Source organism: Tetrao urogallus (genome assembly GCF_951394365.1).
Source record: "Tetrao urogallus genome assembly, chromosome: 6".
In the NCBI taxonomy this organism is placed as follows: domain Eukaryota; kingdom Metazoa; phylum Chordata; class Aves; order Galliformes; family Phasianidae; genus Tetrao; species Tetrao urogallus.
In genome coordinates, this window is record NC_136819.1 from 54,306,831 (window position 1) to 54,325,628 (window position 18,798).

General features: G+C 45.7%; 1 protein-coding gene across 1 annotated transcript in view; it reads right to left on the reverse strand.

The window, feature by feature from the left end:
- PRKCH (protein kinase C eta) overlaps positions 1-18,798 on the reverse strand; it is a gene marked incomplete at both ends in the record, with an annotated part of 114,151 nt that overhangs the window by 26,411 nt on the left and 68,942 nt on the right. Inside the window, one exon of the mRNA XM_079536653.1 lies at positions 16,625-16,779. Coding sequence (XP_079392779.1) covers positions 16,625-16,779 — 155 coding nt within the window. The remainder of the gene's footprint in view (positions 1-16,624; positions 16,780-18,798) is intronic.

The following is an 18,798-nucleotide window of genomic DNA, read 5'->3' on the forward strand; positions in this document are numbered from 1 at the left end:
CTATGGGAATTAGTCAGTAGTTCAAACCCAAGTGACTCTGCGCTCACCGCTAATCTCACGGTTACTCATGAAGTCTACCCTCCCCACACTCAGTGTTAGGAGAACACATTTCACTCCAGCAAACACCAAAAGGGAAAAAAAAAAAAAAAAAAAAAAAAAAGAGAGGCACTATCCATCATGCTTTTATGTGCAGACTGCCTCTAGCAACAGCCTGGGCAGCAAACAAACCTGTATGGGCATTTGTAATGCCAACAGCACTTAGTGGGGAAGAAGACACTCCCGCACTGAACCTGTATGTCTTGTCAGACTTCTTCATATTTGTATAACATAGCTAAGGTTCACTTTACTCTGACCCTTACCCCAAATCTTGGGAAAACAGCAGAAGATGTCCTATCATGTTCAGTCAATTTTGGATTAAGTCCTCAGGAAAACAACAACAACCTTCCTAAGGCTCTGAATTACAGATCCAGATTTATGAAGCTAAGGCTACAGGCACTAATCTCCTTTCTGTAATGGAATGAACAATGTTGAAGGCAAGAGTATTCTGTATTTTTAGAGGGGATTTCTTAAAAGCACTTTGCTTTGGCCTGTAGATTTCCACTGTCAAATTTACTATTAACTCTGGAAGGAGCATTACTGGGACAGAACGGACAGTTTGCAAAATCACACCAATTGCACAGAATTTTCCTGCACACGATGAAAAAGCAGTCTCGGTGCTAGAGACACACTGTGGGCATAGAGCACGCAGATGTCACAGCCCTGCACAGGAGGGACAACTGCCTGGCCCCAGCAGAACAGATTTTAAGTATGCTTCCTAGGAGATGCTGTCTTTAGATGTTTATGGTCATTGCTGAGAGCACCGACTCCTTTTTCTAAGGCTCCAGTGAATCTGTGGGCAAACAAAGTGCCCTCCTCACTGCTCTGATCTCTCTGCTTTTTGCCACAACAATCACTTAAACAGCAGCAGTGAAATCAGATGGAAGAAGTATTTGCAAGAGTGTGGTGAATGGGTCATTATTCCAAGATTTAGTTTCTCATTTCATGTGGTTTACTGTTGCTGTTCTCTCGTTACAAGGAATTCAATCTAGGCTGTGTGAAGCCCACATACCCTGGATAAGCAGGGCAGAGCCAGGTAAACTCCTGGCTGGGTATGCCTAGCTCCCTGCAATTCCACTGCCACTTCTGGGGACTCCTCTCAGCTTTGCATCATGATGACAGTGATGAGATGCATCTCACTGAGTACCATGCTGGCCGCAAACAAAAGCCACCCATGAACAATTGTCCCTGCTTCCATCAGGTACTTAACCTATGAGACTCTTTGGTCAGGACTCCCTCTTCAGCTAGCACAGAGAGAGGGGTGCTTTCCTGAAGCAGTTCAACCCCTCTGAAATTTGATTCACCAGCTGGCAAGGCCAACTAAGCTTCCAATGTAGGTGCCTTAGCTTTCTGCTTGATGGCAAGCACAGCAGAAGTAACCCAGAGCTGCAGGCGATGCTCAGCTGACGTGGTTAGCATGCTCAGAAAGCTGCCAGCTCCCCACTCCTGTAACATAGGAAACGAATCAGAAAATGAAAAATAAGCTCTGTCCCAGGGCCCCTTTCCTTTCATCATCTAATAAACAGGGTATCAACACCATGGAGCAGACTAGGAAGTTTATGTGCAAGAGGCACAAAAGGGCACTTTTAGGATAGGAACGGGAACAATGACTAAATTCAGAGTGCAGCAAGGTCTAAATACGATGGAAATTTGGAGATGTTGCCCATGTGTCTTTCAGTCAGCTGAAAGCTGACTCAGAGTCAGTTCACACTGTGACTCCATGTGCTCACTCTTCTCTTCAGGACCAGGACACCTCAATTACTGGAAGGTATCTGGTGACTGGTCTTAACTCACCCTCTTCAGGCCAATACCGGATTTCAGGAACCACAGCTTTTACTATTTTAACTAGGGAAGATCTGAAACTCTCAGATTCCTCTTTACATAAGCCTTTACTAAGTTCTTAAGGTTTTTTTCAATTATAAATCTCTTTCTACAGGAATAAGATCTGCACTGACTTTACTTCTAATCTAAGAAGACAAGAAACAACAGGGAAAACAAATCTTTGCTTACAGTTGTGATGATGTCACACCAGATCAAAACTCAAAATTAAACATACTGCATCTGAACAGGACAGAATTGCACAACAATATGCATTTTCTACTACAGTACAAAAGTTAGTCAACTTGAAGGGCAAGATGTTTTTCAAAGAACCTTTTGTCTGCCCTTGCTAAAGGTACAAAAACCCAGGTGACATCTAAAGTGCTTTGTTTTATAGCTCACGTCCCCATCAAAGTTTAGCACATTTCACCTACAACTGTATATTTCTATTTTGTGGCAGGAAAGCAGTTCTTAATGTTATTGACAATTCCAGTGGGTTCTGCCATCAAGTACTCCAGACCCACCTACACAAGGAAGTACAGCTACTCTTAGATCGGTCTATTGTTTTCAGATACTTTCCCCATCAATAAATAATTGCTTGAGGACTAATGGAAGACCACAGAAGCTCAGGGGAAGTAGGACTCACTACTGACCTACGTAAAAGGAACAAAAAGCAAATTATTTTAACTTTCACATGCCAAAGAGCATCATCCACAAAAGATATATTAAAACTTATGAATTTCTGAAACTCTTCTAGATAGGCTATGCAGACAAGGAATAACAGAAGACCTGTATCCTCCCTGCACTTTAGGAACACTATATACACATGTGGTTTATCTGACCCCTACTTCTGTTCTCAAGCAGACCTTACAGTGTTTTACTTTACAGATGGTTTGCAAATCTCTTTATGATTTTGCATGCAAACTGACTTCACAGTGGAGCTGTGAGAGCAGAGACGTATGGGGGTGCAGCAGCATCCTTTGGGCTGGACCACAAAAGGAAACTATCCACACCTTGATACGGAGACCACTTTCACATCAAGATTACATCCATTTGCATTGGGAACCAACTTTCAAACACATGGCTACTTTCACTTTTCACCCCACATCGTCCCTGTGGTGATTTGGGAAGCACCATTATGATAACAAATGCAAACCCAGCTTCCTTCCCCTTCTTCTATACTATTTGCATTTCCCCACCCACGCCCGCCTCCACAGCCAGCCCTGCTTTAGAGATCTTGGCCCTCGGGATCTGGTGCTCTGCCCTCTGACCAAGAGCTTGTGGTCCCTCCTGGCGCCAGCATCATGGCTGCAATGGCTTAAAACAGAAAACGCCCAACAAAAAGAAAACCCTTATCAACAGCTTTCATTCCCCCACAGCAACCAAAGCATGCTGCCATAGCAGCTCTGCCCAGACACGAGAGTGGGAGCAGCTGACACGCAATATGATGTTTGGATGCAGCAGGAGCTGCCCCAGAGCTAATCCCAGCTTCGGGGATCGGGCAGAAACACTTCCTGCTGCGCACTCATAGATGTGGCCATACAGCAAATTTATTCAGAGAGCACTGCTTTCTGTCTCAAGGGGAGGTGCCCCACAGCCCCACAACTCTGGTGCCCACGCTGTTTTCATTCCAGAGACGCCGGAGCTCTGACACCAATGAAGCGTTACTCAGATGCGCGGTGGCTGCTGGTTTTACCAGCAGAGCTCCTTTGTCCTCAATTGCCCTGGGCAGCTGGAGCTTTTTCTGGCATCTGATGAGCAAGCCTGTGGCTTTTACTTCATGTGCAGAAATGAAATAGCATGTGGATCTGGGCTCTGTTTTTTCCTGAATCTTTAAAGGAATGTGCTCATGTTTAGCTGCTAAGCTACCAGCAGAGTTGCTTTTATAAGCTAAGGATAAGCGTTCTTGCTGTGGCATCTTATCCAGGAGCATGGCACTACTTTCCTGCTAATACTACTTTTCCTACTACTTTCCCATCCCATCGTTGACTTTGGGGTGCTGGGCAGGTAATGATGCAGCGACAGAAGGGCAGCCAGTGCCTCTCCAGAGCTACACCCAACCCCAGCCCTGCACATGGGCACAGCCACAGCCCTCATCAAGCAGAGGACACCATTCCACATTACTTGTGTTGCAAGCAATTACAGGAACACAGACACTGCCCAGATCACCCTGGACAAGCTGCGTTGAGGCTCACGGTGTTGAATTTCAATGCATTTACTTGTACTGCGCAGTCCCTGCTCTGCAGCGCTGTCCCATCACACAGGGTGAGCCATTCCTAGGATCAAGTACCATTGAGATGAGCAAGGCTGGAAAAATCTCCCCCCTCCACCGCACGAATGCTATATGGGCTTGTCATTGGTATAAACCACCGATTACTTCACAATTTTCCGGCAGCCGCAATCCACATCATCAGTCGGCGTGTGGGTTGGGCTGCATACGCGTGCAAAGTGCTTAAGTGTTAACCCTGCAGTGGGCTGAGAGGAAAAGCAACCGGCACAGAGGGCTCGCAGAGCAGCCAGACTGTGACTCACGAGCAGGGTACACAAATGCAAGGCTTTCCGAGAGGCAGACAGAGAGGTGAGGAATTTCTCTAGAGATTCATCCTAACAGACAGACAGATGCAAGGAAACGCGGCTCACCTTTCCCATAACTGAGGCAGATCGGGTGACCGCCCTGCCCAGGGAATTGCTGTTGTCCAGCTTATTGTTTTTTGCCTGGCTAAAAAGGGGATAATAGGAGACTAATTGCCTCACTAGAGGGGGGGGGGGGGGGAGGGGGGGGAAAGCAGTCTGGAGTGACCAGATTATTTTGTAGACTGTTGTTGTTTGGGTTTGTTTCCATCCTGGCTTAACAAACATTAATGACTTCAGTTGTATTTGTACGGGGGAGGAAAGCCATTAGGGTGAGAACATGGGCTGCACAGAGATCTCCTGCTCAGCACACCCCAGCTGGCCTCTACAGCCATGCTGGCAACAGTGCATTGCAGCCGTCTGTCTGTCCATGCCGGACGTCAGAATGAGGACAGCAAAGAGAAACATCACACTTTCCTTTCTCATCTGTCTGACTTCAGCAGCTCCAATACTTTTGGGTGTTAGTTGCACTCAGCAGCCTCTCCAGAAAAAGTGCTGCACGAGGAAAAGGAAAGGAAAGTTTCCCCAAAGAGTGCATGTTGCAGAGTAAGGCACTAGAACCCAAAGCCTGCAAATAAAGTTTGGTTATTCGGGTTTTCTTCGTTTACAGAAGCAACAGTGAAATTTCTGAGACTACATCTGGTGTCCAGATTGACAGAATAAATCGTAAAGCCAAGGCACACAATTAACACTGAAACTCTTCCTTACATAACAGCACCTGGGATGCAGCCATTCACTTGGCCAAGACTGTGAGTGGCCAAAAAAAGCCCAGAAGTGAGAAATGCCTGTGCTATACCAGCGGCTACATAAATCCTCACCCATTCAGTGCAGGCTTCAGGGAATTGGGGATCAGGAGCCTACAGGAATTCTGAGCTCACATCTATAAACCAAATCTGCTGGGAGACAACCATCTTCTAACTGGAGGAATGCCACCAGGCACAGAACAGATCGAGCCATCCCAGGTCACATTAGAAACATCACCAGGGAAGAGGTGGAGAAACTCAGCATGAGTTTTGGTTATAAGAAAGTGAAGGGAAAGCAGGGAAAGCTCTCTCTGCCAGTTAAATAATAACTTCAATTAACCTGTCCTAGGCACGACAGAACATGGAGATACCTGATTCAGGTTGAATATTAGGAAAAATTCTTCTCAGTAAGAGCGATGAGGCCCTGGCACAGGCTGCCCAGTGCAGAAAGCAGGGCAGGTTCCAAGACAGATCTCTATTATTTTGTATCATATTTTTAATTTTTTTTTTTGGTCTAGTTAATCACCAATGTGAGCCATAGGCGAGCTGAGAGGTTTCACTAGGTAAAAAAACACAACAGAGACTTTCCACTCATTAATCAGACGTGCCTACTCAAACTGCAGACCTTTCATGGCCTCAGAGGCTCAAAAGCCAGCCTCACTTCACTCTGACTGCTTTCCATCACAAAGCACAGGTTAGCACTGCCTTCATGAGAGCAGACAAGAAAACAAGTTTCAAGAAGCTCCTTTACAGATTAAAGCATCTGTCTGGCAGATATGGTGCTACAAAGGCTTATTTGGGCAGTTTTTAGGGATACCGAGTTCAGACAGCAGATGAGTTCAGTTAGGAGTTACACTAATCACCAAAACCCCAACTGGCTGCCATCAGTCAGCCATCACAACGCTTCCATTAACTCTGTAGCTCAAGGCACGAGGACTTTGGGCCCTCCACAGGCAGCAGGGCATCATGTAGAGGGAAGGAGTGCTGGGCCACACTATATAAAGCTATACAGCTATCCACTGCTGGCTCCATTTGCACAATCAATTAGTTCCTTCCAACAAATCATGGCACTCAGCCCCTGTTCCACTTTGCCTCCAATGAATATGGGTACAGAGGCTGTTTCCTCTTCTCCAATGTTTGTGGACAATCCTCATCACCGACAGTGGGAACAGCCAGAGCTGGATTCCCTGTTTTGCCATGTCCCAAGCAGCACAAAAGAGACAGAAAGCTGTAGTCCTCCTGCAGCTTCAGTCCTGGCCCTGATGAGTCCCCGAGGAGCAGAGCCAGCAGGACCTGCTCCTGCTCTGTGCCCGGGTTGCTGCGGCAGAGCTCTGACCTCGCAGTGGGTGGGCTGTCTCCTTGGGAGCGTGGCCAGCTGGCAGAGCCATGGCAGCTCCTTGCCTTCCTCATCGGTGTCAGGGCCGGGCAGAGAGACAAGAAGGAGAAGCCCGCTGCCAAGATCTTTGCTCCTTTTGCAGAGCAGAGGCTGAATGCAGAGATTCTGGCCATAGTGTCACTGCTTGAGCACCGAGTGTTTCACCAAACACTGAAACAAGAAATACTGAAACAGCAAGCTTCAGCTAAGAACAGTTATAAAGCAAGAAGAAAGTTTAAGAGAAACACACTGACAGTGACAATAGCTAAATTACATTGACGAGATCAAGATCTCCAAAACACAGATAAGCATACAAGAATCCCTGAGATGCTGGCAAACTGAAATACAAAGCACAGTAATTAAGTTTCAGGCACAAGCGAACGAGGATACAGGACCTTGCTTGGCACTTGTTACTTTTTCATGCTCAGGTAAATGTCAAAAGGAATGTAACCAGATCCAGAGAAGGGAGGAGAAAACCCAAAGCCTTCTTGCTAAATGCCATGCACCAGCTCAGCCTCTAACACGTGTCCCACACAGCCTGCACGCTGCAATGTGCTGCAGCTGCACGGTGCCAGCACTTGCAGCTTAATTTGAATGATGATAAAGTTGGAAGGGACAGCTTTCTACTGCCCCTTCTGCCACACCGATCTGACAGTTCCCTGGGCTGGCTTGTGCAGCTAACACAGCTGTGCCCAACCTCCCACTCATCCCCTCCTCCAGCCTCCTTCCACAATAAATGAAGCTGTGACCCACTTCAGCAAGGCACCACAACACTGCTGCTCACCCCAACGTGCACAGAGCCCCGGCACTTTGCACTGCCTCATCTTCCCTTGCCACATGGTGGTTCAGATGTGAACATTCACATTCTGACTGTGCCACTGAGGGACATGGCTTAGTGCGCCATGATGGTGATGGGTTGGTGGTTGGACTGGATGATCTTAGGTCTTCTCCAATGATTCTATGGATGAGCTTTGCTCCAGTATGCCTGGACTGGAGAATTAGCTAGCAAACAGCCTCTCCGAGCTGGAGGTAATCTTCCTGATGCAGGAACTTTTCAAACACTTGTTTACTCTCTCTGCGTTTGAGAGATTTGTGAATGCTGCTCGACCTGTTAATAATAAATCATGTTTCTGAAACATCCACTGATGCAGAAGAAATCAGTTCAGAGCGTGGTGCACCTCTGCAGTTTTGAACATATCACACCTTGTATACAGTTGAGACTTAAAGACCTGCTGCTGTTTCCCATTGTTATTCAGCTGGAATATCTCCACTACCTCTAGAGGAATAATAATCAGGTAATACAATTCTGAGACTACACTGTGCCTTTAGGCACAGCCTGATAAATGGGAGGATCTCCATGCCATTAACAGCAAAAGTGTTATGACTCAGAGGCCAAATGATGAGTAATGCTCTCCCCTTTCTTCACAGGAACAGGCTTTGCAATTTGTACCCTGTGCTGTGCCAGCAGCCAGCTACAATCGCAATAGCCTCCTTAGCTGGCACATAGAGGGTAGGGGCAGAGCTGTGCCTGCTGGCCTGCTTGGGGCAACACGGACACAAGGTGTGCTCCTCACCGCATGGCAAAGCCGGGCTGCCAACTCGGTCTGACAACCAGCAGTGACAGTGCCCACTGCTTCTTCTTAAGGTGGTTAGTAAAGCTTAGGCTATGGCCAACAGCTGCAAGGTGCTGGACAAACACAGTGAAGGAATCAAAGCTGCTTAACACCTGGAATTTCCAGCTTGCAGAATCACTTCACATTGCATTTGCATTATTTGCTGGAACAGAAGTAAAAATCGTAGGATTTTCTTCCCTGGAAAGTTTTACTGTAAAACAGACAGTAATTACTGTAGCATTAACAAATAATACTATTATTATTTCTAGTTTATTTACGTAAACATCACGGGCAGCTAGTTATTTTGAACTTGAATCTTTGGTGCTTTGGTTGCTCCACTACCATCAAAAGCTGCTGGATGACTTTACAAAATCCCTCTGTTTGCATAAAAACAGTGCATCTACATGCATAAACGAGTACCTAGCCATTGGGATCACTGGCCAAGGAAATATCAGCAGCTCCTCATCCCTGGAGGCATTCAAGGCCAGGCTGCATGTGGCTCTGGGCAGCCTGGTCTGGTGGTTGGTGACCCTGCACATAGCAGGGGGGTTGAAACTGGATGATCACTGTGGTCCTTTTCAACCCAGGCCATTCTAAGATTCTATGATTTTGATACCATTCCAGAACAAGTCAAATTCTTCCCGGAAAGCCACGGCAGTTGCTGCAGGCCAACTATGTCAGCAGAGCTGACTTCTCATTGTCACTCTTACATCTCTAGCAGCTTCACTCACCGCAATGTGTCGTACTGCCCGAAATCTTCCATTTCAGCAAGCCAGAGGGAGCAGATGCAACAGCATTTTGTTGGCATAATCTTTGTTTTAAAAACATTGTAGAAAACATTCATTAAAGTTGACAGGGACCTTTTCCTCAGCTATAAATATCAGCCTCCCTAATGCTAACTCATGGGTCATATTCTCTGACATTAATGCTGAAAGCTCCTTCAATTCAGTGCATTTCCAGAATGCAGGTGGGTCCAAAGACCAACCAAATGACTGGATTAATGCTGGGATGCTGGGAAATCACTAATCGGAGTGCTGCTGATATCAAGGAAAAGTTAACAATCAGAAGAGCACTTCTTGATAAAGAGGCTGCAATAAGCTTTAGGTGTAGTTTTAAAAGTAAATCTTAACATCATTTCTTAAAATCACTTTTGTTTTCACTCATTCTACTTTTCATGCCCTTCACTCCTCTAAACAGAAATGGGAGGGCAAGAAAATCGGTATTTGTAGATAAGACCATTTCTTATTTTCAGAAGCTCTAATGTACATATTTCCAGGAGCCCTGGGACCTAAAAACTTGACTCTAATTCCAGGCTTCTTCTTTTGAGAACTAGGCTGTAATCATTATATGTAGCAAATTCATAAATAGTATGCTTTCTAATTGTGAAATGTCTTCATAAAAACACAGTAGTCCCTAAAAACACCAGAAAACAATTAACATTTAACTGCTTATCCCTGCCACACACGAGCAATAGTGCTTATTTCCACTGAACTGGTACCAGGACTACCAAGCAGCACAAAGCTCTTATTTCAAGCACTGGCAATGAGAGTCCATGTCTCACTGTGCAGCACACAAGCCATTACATGCAAAAGCAAAGCTACACCAAAGAAGAACAAGAGTAAAAGTACCAGGGACGTACATTTAGGTGAAGGTTATCCAGCCCTGAGGCAGCTGGATGAGCCAGACAAACTCTTGAGGCCCCTTCGAGCTCTGTATTTAATGATTTATACAAGCTCATTGTGTGCAGAGTTTGCAGGTTTCAAATCAATCCCTTTAAATAAGCATAAAGGACAAGTAGACACCAGCAGAGCCAAAAACTTCTGTAGGCTATTCATTAGCCCTTAGTCATGTGGAAAGTTGCATTAAAGTTCACAGACTACACACAGTGGAATCAATGGGGCACAGAGATCTGATCTGCGGATCTCAAAGCAGGACTGCTCTCGGTAAGCACAACTGTAAATCAGGACTGTGCTGTCTTCACACTGACTGATTCAAAGCGACACGGAGCTGTGAGAGGCTGTGTTTTATCTCTGCACTTTCCATCTGATCAAGTGCAGACAAACAGTGCTTCCAACAGCACAGGCAGGAGCCCAGCTCGCAAGTGTGCCACAACCACATTTTGGTGAAAAATTATGTAGAAGAGACATCTCCCATAAGCACAAATCACTGTACACAAGCTGCTGACTGTCACACAGGATAGCTGCAGACATTACCACGCTCCCCACCCTGACAGACATTCCTTCATATTTTCTGAATGAAGCACTTCCAGGTATTCCAGCATGAAGTTCTCCCTCCTGCACTAAGTAGCTGCTGCAGGGACCAGGCTGCTGGTATGCCATTCTGTGCCAATTTGCAGCTTCTAGCTGATTTGCTTCACTTGTTCACCGTAAAATCAGTTTTCACCATATTCTTTCTGCTCTCCTAACAAAACAGATCCTGGTTTTTTTTTGTTTTTTTTGTTTGTTTTTTTTTTTTGGTCCTTCTTACACGTATCTGCTGCAGCCTTCTCAGCCCCAGTTCAGGAAAGCACCAAACCCAGGAGCTCCCTCAGTTGAGGTGTCAAAGAAGCAGGAATCCCCCATCCCTCAGCTGAACTTATGCCACACCAGAGTGAGGAAGCATTGAGCACAGCAAAGCCTACCTACAGGTGCATCACATGTAGCAGGCTCACACGAGAGCTTTCAGAACAGCTGTCCAGCTTAGTAATAGCTCATGAAACAAAAGATTCACCTGTATTTGCTAAGAAAACAAAGTCATGCATAGCACCTAAGCAAGGCAGCAGTAAGCAATCCCCAGCCAGCCTCCCACCAGGCAGTTTGCCTTGCAGGGCAGTGCTATCAGCAGCAGACACAGCCCACCTGCCTATTCACATCCCTGGGAAGAACACTTCAACTTCAGGGGAAACCAGATCCGACTCCAGATGTGAAAAGGAGCAACATGAGATGAGAATAAACAAAATCATTAGTTGCAAAATAAAGAAACAGAGGGAGAACATGAGAGATCCTATGTCTACAATGTCTTGACCAATGGAAAAAGCAAACAGCACACTAATAAGAGCTGCTCTGTTAACAGTGACCGTGTAATTAGGAAAGGCATTCAGCTCCTGTTTTCAGCATGTAATTTTTAACTGATTTCATTGAAAGAAACTTTAGTGTTGTTTCAGTTAATAGAAGTCATTCCAGCAATACTGTTCTCCTTAAAAGGCTTATGTAAACCTCTCTCCAAATGTCACAAGCTTACTGTTTGAATTGGCTGGGAATTAACCTGTTGCAAAAAACCACACTGCCTATAAAAGCCACCAGTCATGAGACACAGAGCTGCAGACCTGACCAGCCTCCTACACGAAGGAAGGTGATGATTTCAGAGAGTTGGCCAGCACCCAGCAACCCTTCCAGATCTCAGAGGAAAAGCATTCCCTGTCCTAAGGAGCACCAGACACATGAAGGTGATACTTTCAGATAACAGACAAAAAAAGTAAATGCTTGCCATTAATGAGCCTCTCATATTTTCCCCAAGAACTAGTGCTCAGCCCCGAGGCGAGACCACATGCTCATTTGGATAATTGCATAATTATCTTTTGCCTTCAAAAAGGACCACGCATGCTATTAAGCACAGTCAAGTCACAGGATCTACGTAACACTGCTGCCCTTATCTCAGTGCTGGTGGCACAGCAGAGCAGATTTGGTGCATACCATCCCATGCTCAGACGTGTGACATTGCACAAGCAGACCCATGTACCTCTTCATGGGCCAGCCACAATAAAAATCAGGCAGTCACAATGGCACTGGAGTGGGCTAACCAGCACAAGCCCTGAGAATATAAGAAGGGTTTTTATCTGTGCAACAAGCAGGCCTTTTCCAAGCTTTCCAGCCCTGAGCTTTTCTGGCTTTTCATCACCTGGCTTTTCATCACCTGGCTTGTCTACACACCTGTGACACACCTGCTGCTGTGCTGAGGTGAGCTGGGCCACACAGTCCCATACCCTGCTCTGGCAAAACCAGCCCAGATGAGCAGACACTGCTTCTGGTTCCAGAAAACTACTAGCCCGAGGCTAGTTCAGGTACGTCACCACGTACTGCATCCTGTGTCACCTCCACAGGTAGCAGAGACATTCTGAAAAGCAGCTGTTTTATCACCCCTTCATCCTGACAGTGAGATACAGCTGTAGAGACAGAAAAAGTAAAAACAAAATCAAGACCGTGCCAGTGGGTTGGTCTCGTGGCTTCACGTTGATGCAAAAAGGCTGTTATCTTTCTGAAAAATAAAATCTCTGCAGGGTGCCCCTAACCCTTTCCCCCTCAAGACAACCCAGTTTAAAAACCACTTCATTTCCCTTCAACATGCAGGCATGATGCCTTCATTGAGGGTCACCTGGTGGGCAAGTGAACATAGCCACAAGCAAAGCTGTGTGCCACCGTATGAACGGTTTGAGGGCAGAAGGGCCCATCAGACATTCTCACATTAACACTACTTGGAAGGAAAAGCCCTGCATTTAAAATAAACCCTTATAATTACTTACTATCCCTTTGTTTTTAGAAGACTGTAAGTGGACAAGCTCATCTGCACTGTGTAAGCCACTGTGCAGTCTCACACTGCTCGGACTGAGTGCTGTTTTGTTTTGCTCCCGTCACGCACAGAAGTCACAGCATGCTTCCCACAGCCTGGGAACTGCACACAATCTTCACATAAAAGTCACAAACAAACCTACCAACCTGCAATAGGGCCTGGCATGCTGTTCTTCTTTAGAAGTGCCATTAAATAAAGAAGCAGTGCAAGAAGTGTGCCCTGTGAGCAAAGATTTTATCTACCATAACTTTCATTACTGCCTAACCTTTTCCTGGCAACACTGAGCATGAGCATCCTAAGCATGTCCTTGTCCCACCCCTCTGTGCCTAGGAGTGTGCAATATGGTATGATTTGATATGTTGAAAAGCTCATTTTTGTGGCTGCATTTGTTCCAGCTTTATTCCTTGCATGACAGGATATAGGACCCCGCTATACTTGTCAACATTGTGTTTCCAGGAAGCAACTACAAATAGGCACAGCTGAGATTATAGCTAAACCTCTGCTTAGGGCAAGCCAGGCATGTTTCCTTGGTAAGGCCAGGAAGCCACCTCTCCTTTGCCATGCTGCAAATGAGAAGGAAAAAAGAGTATCTGTGAAACTAAAAGATCACTTACAGAAAAATCACACAAAAATATGCACACACATTTATAGCACATCTATTTTGGCCAGAGCTTAGTAACAAAAAGCAAACTTTAAACAAAGTGAGAAACAACCACTGAAAATTTCAGTTACAACATGAAAGTCATCCTATGAGAGCATCTTTCCAGCATTCAGGCTGACTTTGATCTTAAAAGGTCACATCTAACCAATACTGTCTGCCTGAGGAACTCCGTTCTCATGGGCTCACAGCAGCAAAGCAGAAATACTGCACTCCAGCTATTTCAAATCATGTACACGTGGCCAGAAAAGAACTCAGCAAACGCAGAGCCAAAGTGACAGATTTCAGCTGCTTATCAATGAACTTTCAGGGCTCACTCCCAAAACTCTCTGGCATTTCAAAATGCAGAGAAAACCCAGCTTTTGGCAGGACGTGTTGCAAAAGCTTGATGGCCCTGTACAGTCACAGTGTTAGTAAATGCAGGCTGTCTTCTGAATTGCTTAATCTTGAGGAGAGTGGGGAAATACTGTATTGTTATATTGATGGTTAGCCCAGAAGGAAAACATATGACACAGTGTATTCTGGGCCAGTGACTCTTATTCCACTGACCCTGGGAATCCAAAATGGAGAGGCTCATTGAAAGGCTTCTGGCAAAACACCTTCTGGTCAGGTTTTTCTGGTCTCTTTCCCCACTTCTCGCAGCTTCCTGAGAAAGCACTCAGATTTTAAAAAAAAAAAAAAAAAAAAAAAAAAAATCATCAAACCCTCTCAGAGAAACGCAATGATTCTCTTCCAAGTATTTCCTTCTGATCTGCAGACTCCCTTCTGGAGCCAATTTCACACACCTCTCCAAAGGCCAGGTTTGTGACCCAACATCAGCAATCACAACTATGACCAGCAGCTCTCTTCCCTTATACCTTCCAGAAAGGAGACTCCCTGGCTAATTAAAAAGTCCAACCCCCCCCCAACATCCACCCCATGCAGCTGAAGCTACCTGACTCCATGGCTCAACCAGTTTCACAAGATCAAAACCTGTGCAGTTGTTCAAGCAGCTTTTCAGTTACTCCTCCCACTTCTATCATGACTTACAGGAGCACTTGAAGAGTGCCAAAACCCAGAGGGATCGATTACTTCTGCCCTGTGACAGGCAGTGGGCTGGGGTACAGGACAAGCTGGAAGCACCGTGGCATTCCATTACATGCAGACACAATTTTGCTGCTGAATGATTGACAAGAACTATTGGATGTCACTATTTTAGGGATAATGTCATTTGCCTAATTATCTGGCAGCATCTCTCTTCAGCAGCTGGCATTATTCACAAGGGAAGAATTAGACTGAAATCCAGCTGTAGAATAAGCAGATTTGCTATTCCACGCAGACAATCACCATGTTTTAGAAGCTCAGTATGTATGGTATATATCAGTGGTAATTTTCATACTCCCAAGCCCTGGAGAATATTAAGATGATATTCCTTCTCTATTTTACTGTGCCATATGCATCACATGATTTCATACTTCAAAATAATTTAATATTCTCTGCCTTCATCTGACCATCTGTTTTTTATGGAACTCAAGCCAGGAGGAGAAAGAGAAGTTGCCTTACTTGATTTATCCTATAATCTCACTGTAGCAAAGCACCTTCTGCACAACCCCTTGGGCCAGTTCAGCTCTCAGCTATTCAGATTTTAATGCATCAAAACTTGGGTTTATCTGACATGGCAGAACACACTGTTAAACACAAAACAGCATCACCTGAACTAAACTATGCAAAACCCCAAACCAAACAGCACTTGGCCCAACCCGCAGTCTTGAAAGGGTACTGACAGACACTGACTCGCATTGGAATTGGTCCCATATGTGGGTCACAGCTGTGCAGCTTTAAGCAATCCCTCACTGTTCTGGCATGCCACAAGTAGGATTGAGCGAGGCCGTAACAGACCATACCCAAATACACATGTTTTGCTATGGAACCCAGGTAACAGTATCCAAATGAAATAACTGACTGTTCCTCCTTTCCAATGCTATGAAGGATGCAAGAGGACGCTAGGCGTTATATAAAGCATGTCAGAAACACCTCTCTCTTAAACTAGACTGTCTCACTACTGATATCTCCTTGCTACAGCATCCTGTGCCACCCTAGAACAGCTCTCTCAGGGGATGCTGACTGTATGGGTATCCGGGTCAGGGAGGCCACAGAGCAGACTGGCTGTCTGATCCATGCTGCCCGCCCCATGCCTTGATGCTTGAGCTGATAGTAGAGCACTTTGGCAATAGAGAAAGGAAAAAAAATTAATCAAACTGCCCTCTAGGGTCCTGGGGGAGGACAGAACAAGAGATGCATGTACGTATGGGAAACGGCTTCCTGAGAGCAGCCTTGAGACCTGGAAACAGAGGCTGACGCAGGGAGGCAATGCTGCTCTGACTCTAATGCAGAAGGAAAAATGTCAGACACAGACACAGGCAGGCAGAAGAATCTCCCCCTGTAGGACCAAGGCTGGAATGAAAAGACATTTAGTAACTGAGCTGAACAGCACCAGACAGACATGCCAATTTCATAGGATTTAAGCACAGGCTCACAGATAATACAGGGAAATAAAAAGGCTTGGCTGTAACCAGCACCAATTTGCCTTTAAACAACAAGGCATACAGTAGCAAAGGCAACAGCTCCTTGTCTTTACCTCCCAGAAAACCTAAAGGGTTTCACCGAACACTTCCACCTTTGCCATCAGTTTGGAATGTGCCCCACAGCAGCAGAACAGGCCCCTGGGCCTTGGGTCTCTGCTCATCCAGCAGCAATGACCCACAACCAAAAGCACAAACATGGGTGTGCAGAGCAGGGCCAGCTCTGAGCAGACGGGCAGCCAAATCTGCAGAGTCATGTGAATTTACATCAACACAAACACCTCATGCCTTGGAAGGAAAACCTGTTTTCTTTGCATTTGCACACACATTACAGGAAAGTTCTCCCTGAAGACAATACAGCAAGCAGGAATTTCACTCCCTCCTGGAAACTGGATGCACCTCGGGTATTTTCTAGTGGGAAAGCAGAGGTGCTGTTATCCCAGCTGACAACTTGTTCCTGGTGGGCAGCAAGAGACAGTTATTCACTCAAGCAGAAAACTCAAGCTATCATCTCAGCCACGGGGTTCAGACAAAGAGAATGAATGAATGAATGAAGAGCTCACCGATAAATGATGCCTCTTTCATGGAGAAACATAAGGGCTGAAATAATTTCTGCAGCATAGAACCGGGCCCGATCTTCATCGAAGCGACGCGACTTCTGAATATGGAACATCAAGTCCCCGCCATTTACGAACTCCATCACAAAGAACAGGCGATCCTTCACACACGCAAACACAACAGACATGAACAGCATTAATCATCTCCTCCATCAGGCTTAGAAAATTCTATCATCACCCGAACATAAACAGATTGAGACCCGTGGAGACCGATTTGGGGGGGAAGAATTAAGCCAATGTCAGGAAGATCTGTTCATACCTCCTTGCCATGCACTCCCCCCACCGCCCAAAGTTTTGCCCCCAGAAACAAATTCCTGTTCACATGTGGATCAGGCATATCAGCAGTGCTGATACAGAGGGTTTGCTGAACTGGTTCCAGCAGTGAGATGTCCCTTCAGCAGCACGTTCTGAGCCGAGCAGCCAGGAAACTGCTGAAAGTCATTCCCTCCTTACTCATTACAACTTTCTGGGGACAAATGTTTCATAGTACAGCATGCAAAGCCAGACAGCAGCTTTGCCTCAGCAGCACGAGAGCTCTGAACATCAACAACACTGTCCTTAAGGTACCCTGACACTATTTCTAGGGAACACACATTATCTTATCGATAGGGATTTACAGCCATCCACTGCATGGCAGCTGCCTTTTAGGCCTCCGTATTTTAGCCTTCCTGACAGGTCTGATTAAACTAAAGATCACTGTGTGATGAAGGAACTGATAAGGACAAAGCATAAACCAAAGTCTCTACTGGGCAGCAAAGCGAGCAGCTCAATAAAGTTCAGCCCATTAACCACAGCTGCTGGTCTTTGAAGTTTCTATTTTAGCTTTGTTCTGGATTTTGCACAAGTCTGCAGATAGGGAGACACTTGCTTAAACTGCAAGTTCAACAGTCTGGGTGCAGGCTCAGCGTGTGCCAAAGGGTGCTCACATAATTGAGAGAATGGATACACAACAATTTGCTACAAAACTAAACCCTAGAATTGTTTTAGAATTTCCCTCTTACATGTTTCAGGACATTTAGCACTAATTGTTCCAGTTTTACCCCAGGCAAGAGGAACAAGCAGGCTGCAGAGCAGGCACAAATTTCACGTGAGGCCAGCCAGCCCTGCAGTGTACTTCTCTCTGCCCTTCTCTCCCCACAAGCCCCTTCCCAGGTTTGATGTTAATCATCTACAAGCTGGCTTTAAACCCTCTCTAAATTTAAGAGGATGAGCATTGTTACTCTCCACTTTCTGGCAGCCAGCCAGCTTGCAACGACTACTAATGCAAAGGCATTAACATCCTGAGATGTACACAGAAAAGCAACCAGGAATCCTTTCAATCCTCTCCATCCATGAGTCTCGTAGTGGAAGAAGACAGCTTGCTTCTAATCACCATCCTGGGTTTGGTTCAACAGCTCCTTCTGTGCTCCTTCGAGAAGCAGCAAGGCTAAGATAGGTGCACACCCAGCAATCTAACAGTGCATGCAGTACCATGGCCACATGCTGACTGCTCTTTCCAGTCCATACAGACAACAGCACTTCAGTGTTTCACTCTGGCTGCATAGGTTAGGGCTGGCTGGCTATGGCAGCAGTCTAGCTAGAGCAGCACACACTGCAAACCAAGTACCAACACTGGATCTTCAGCTCACATCACATCTGTAAAGCCACACCTTTACACACAACTTCATTGCAGTTGGTTGGACTGGATGTGGCTCTGCCATGCCTATCTGCTTTGCAGCCCAGGTATCACCTCTGCCATGCCAGTTGGGCCAGCTTCTACACCTCCTTCCCTCCTCCTGATCTCTCCACATGCTGTGTGTTTATCTAGCCCAGCTTGCCCAGACACCTTTACAATCCCACACTTAAAAAAATAAAAAAATAAAAAAAAATCCCTCTTGCCAGATCCTCTGCAGGAAGTAATTTAATTTACCAGCAATCTGACAAGTGGTGTGTATTTATGTAAGTAATATGTATGCTTGTATAAACATGCACACAGTGAGGAATACGTATTTTCTACTCTGTGTTAAAAGTAAACTTCAGGAGACAAAGTTAACCCTTTCTCTCTGCTTCTCCAGTTCTGGAAGACTTCCATGGCCCATCTCAGACTTCTGGATGCACTTCTATGCTCTGCAGTGCTTAAA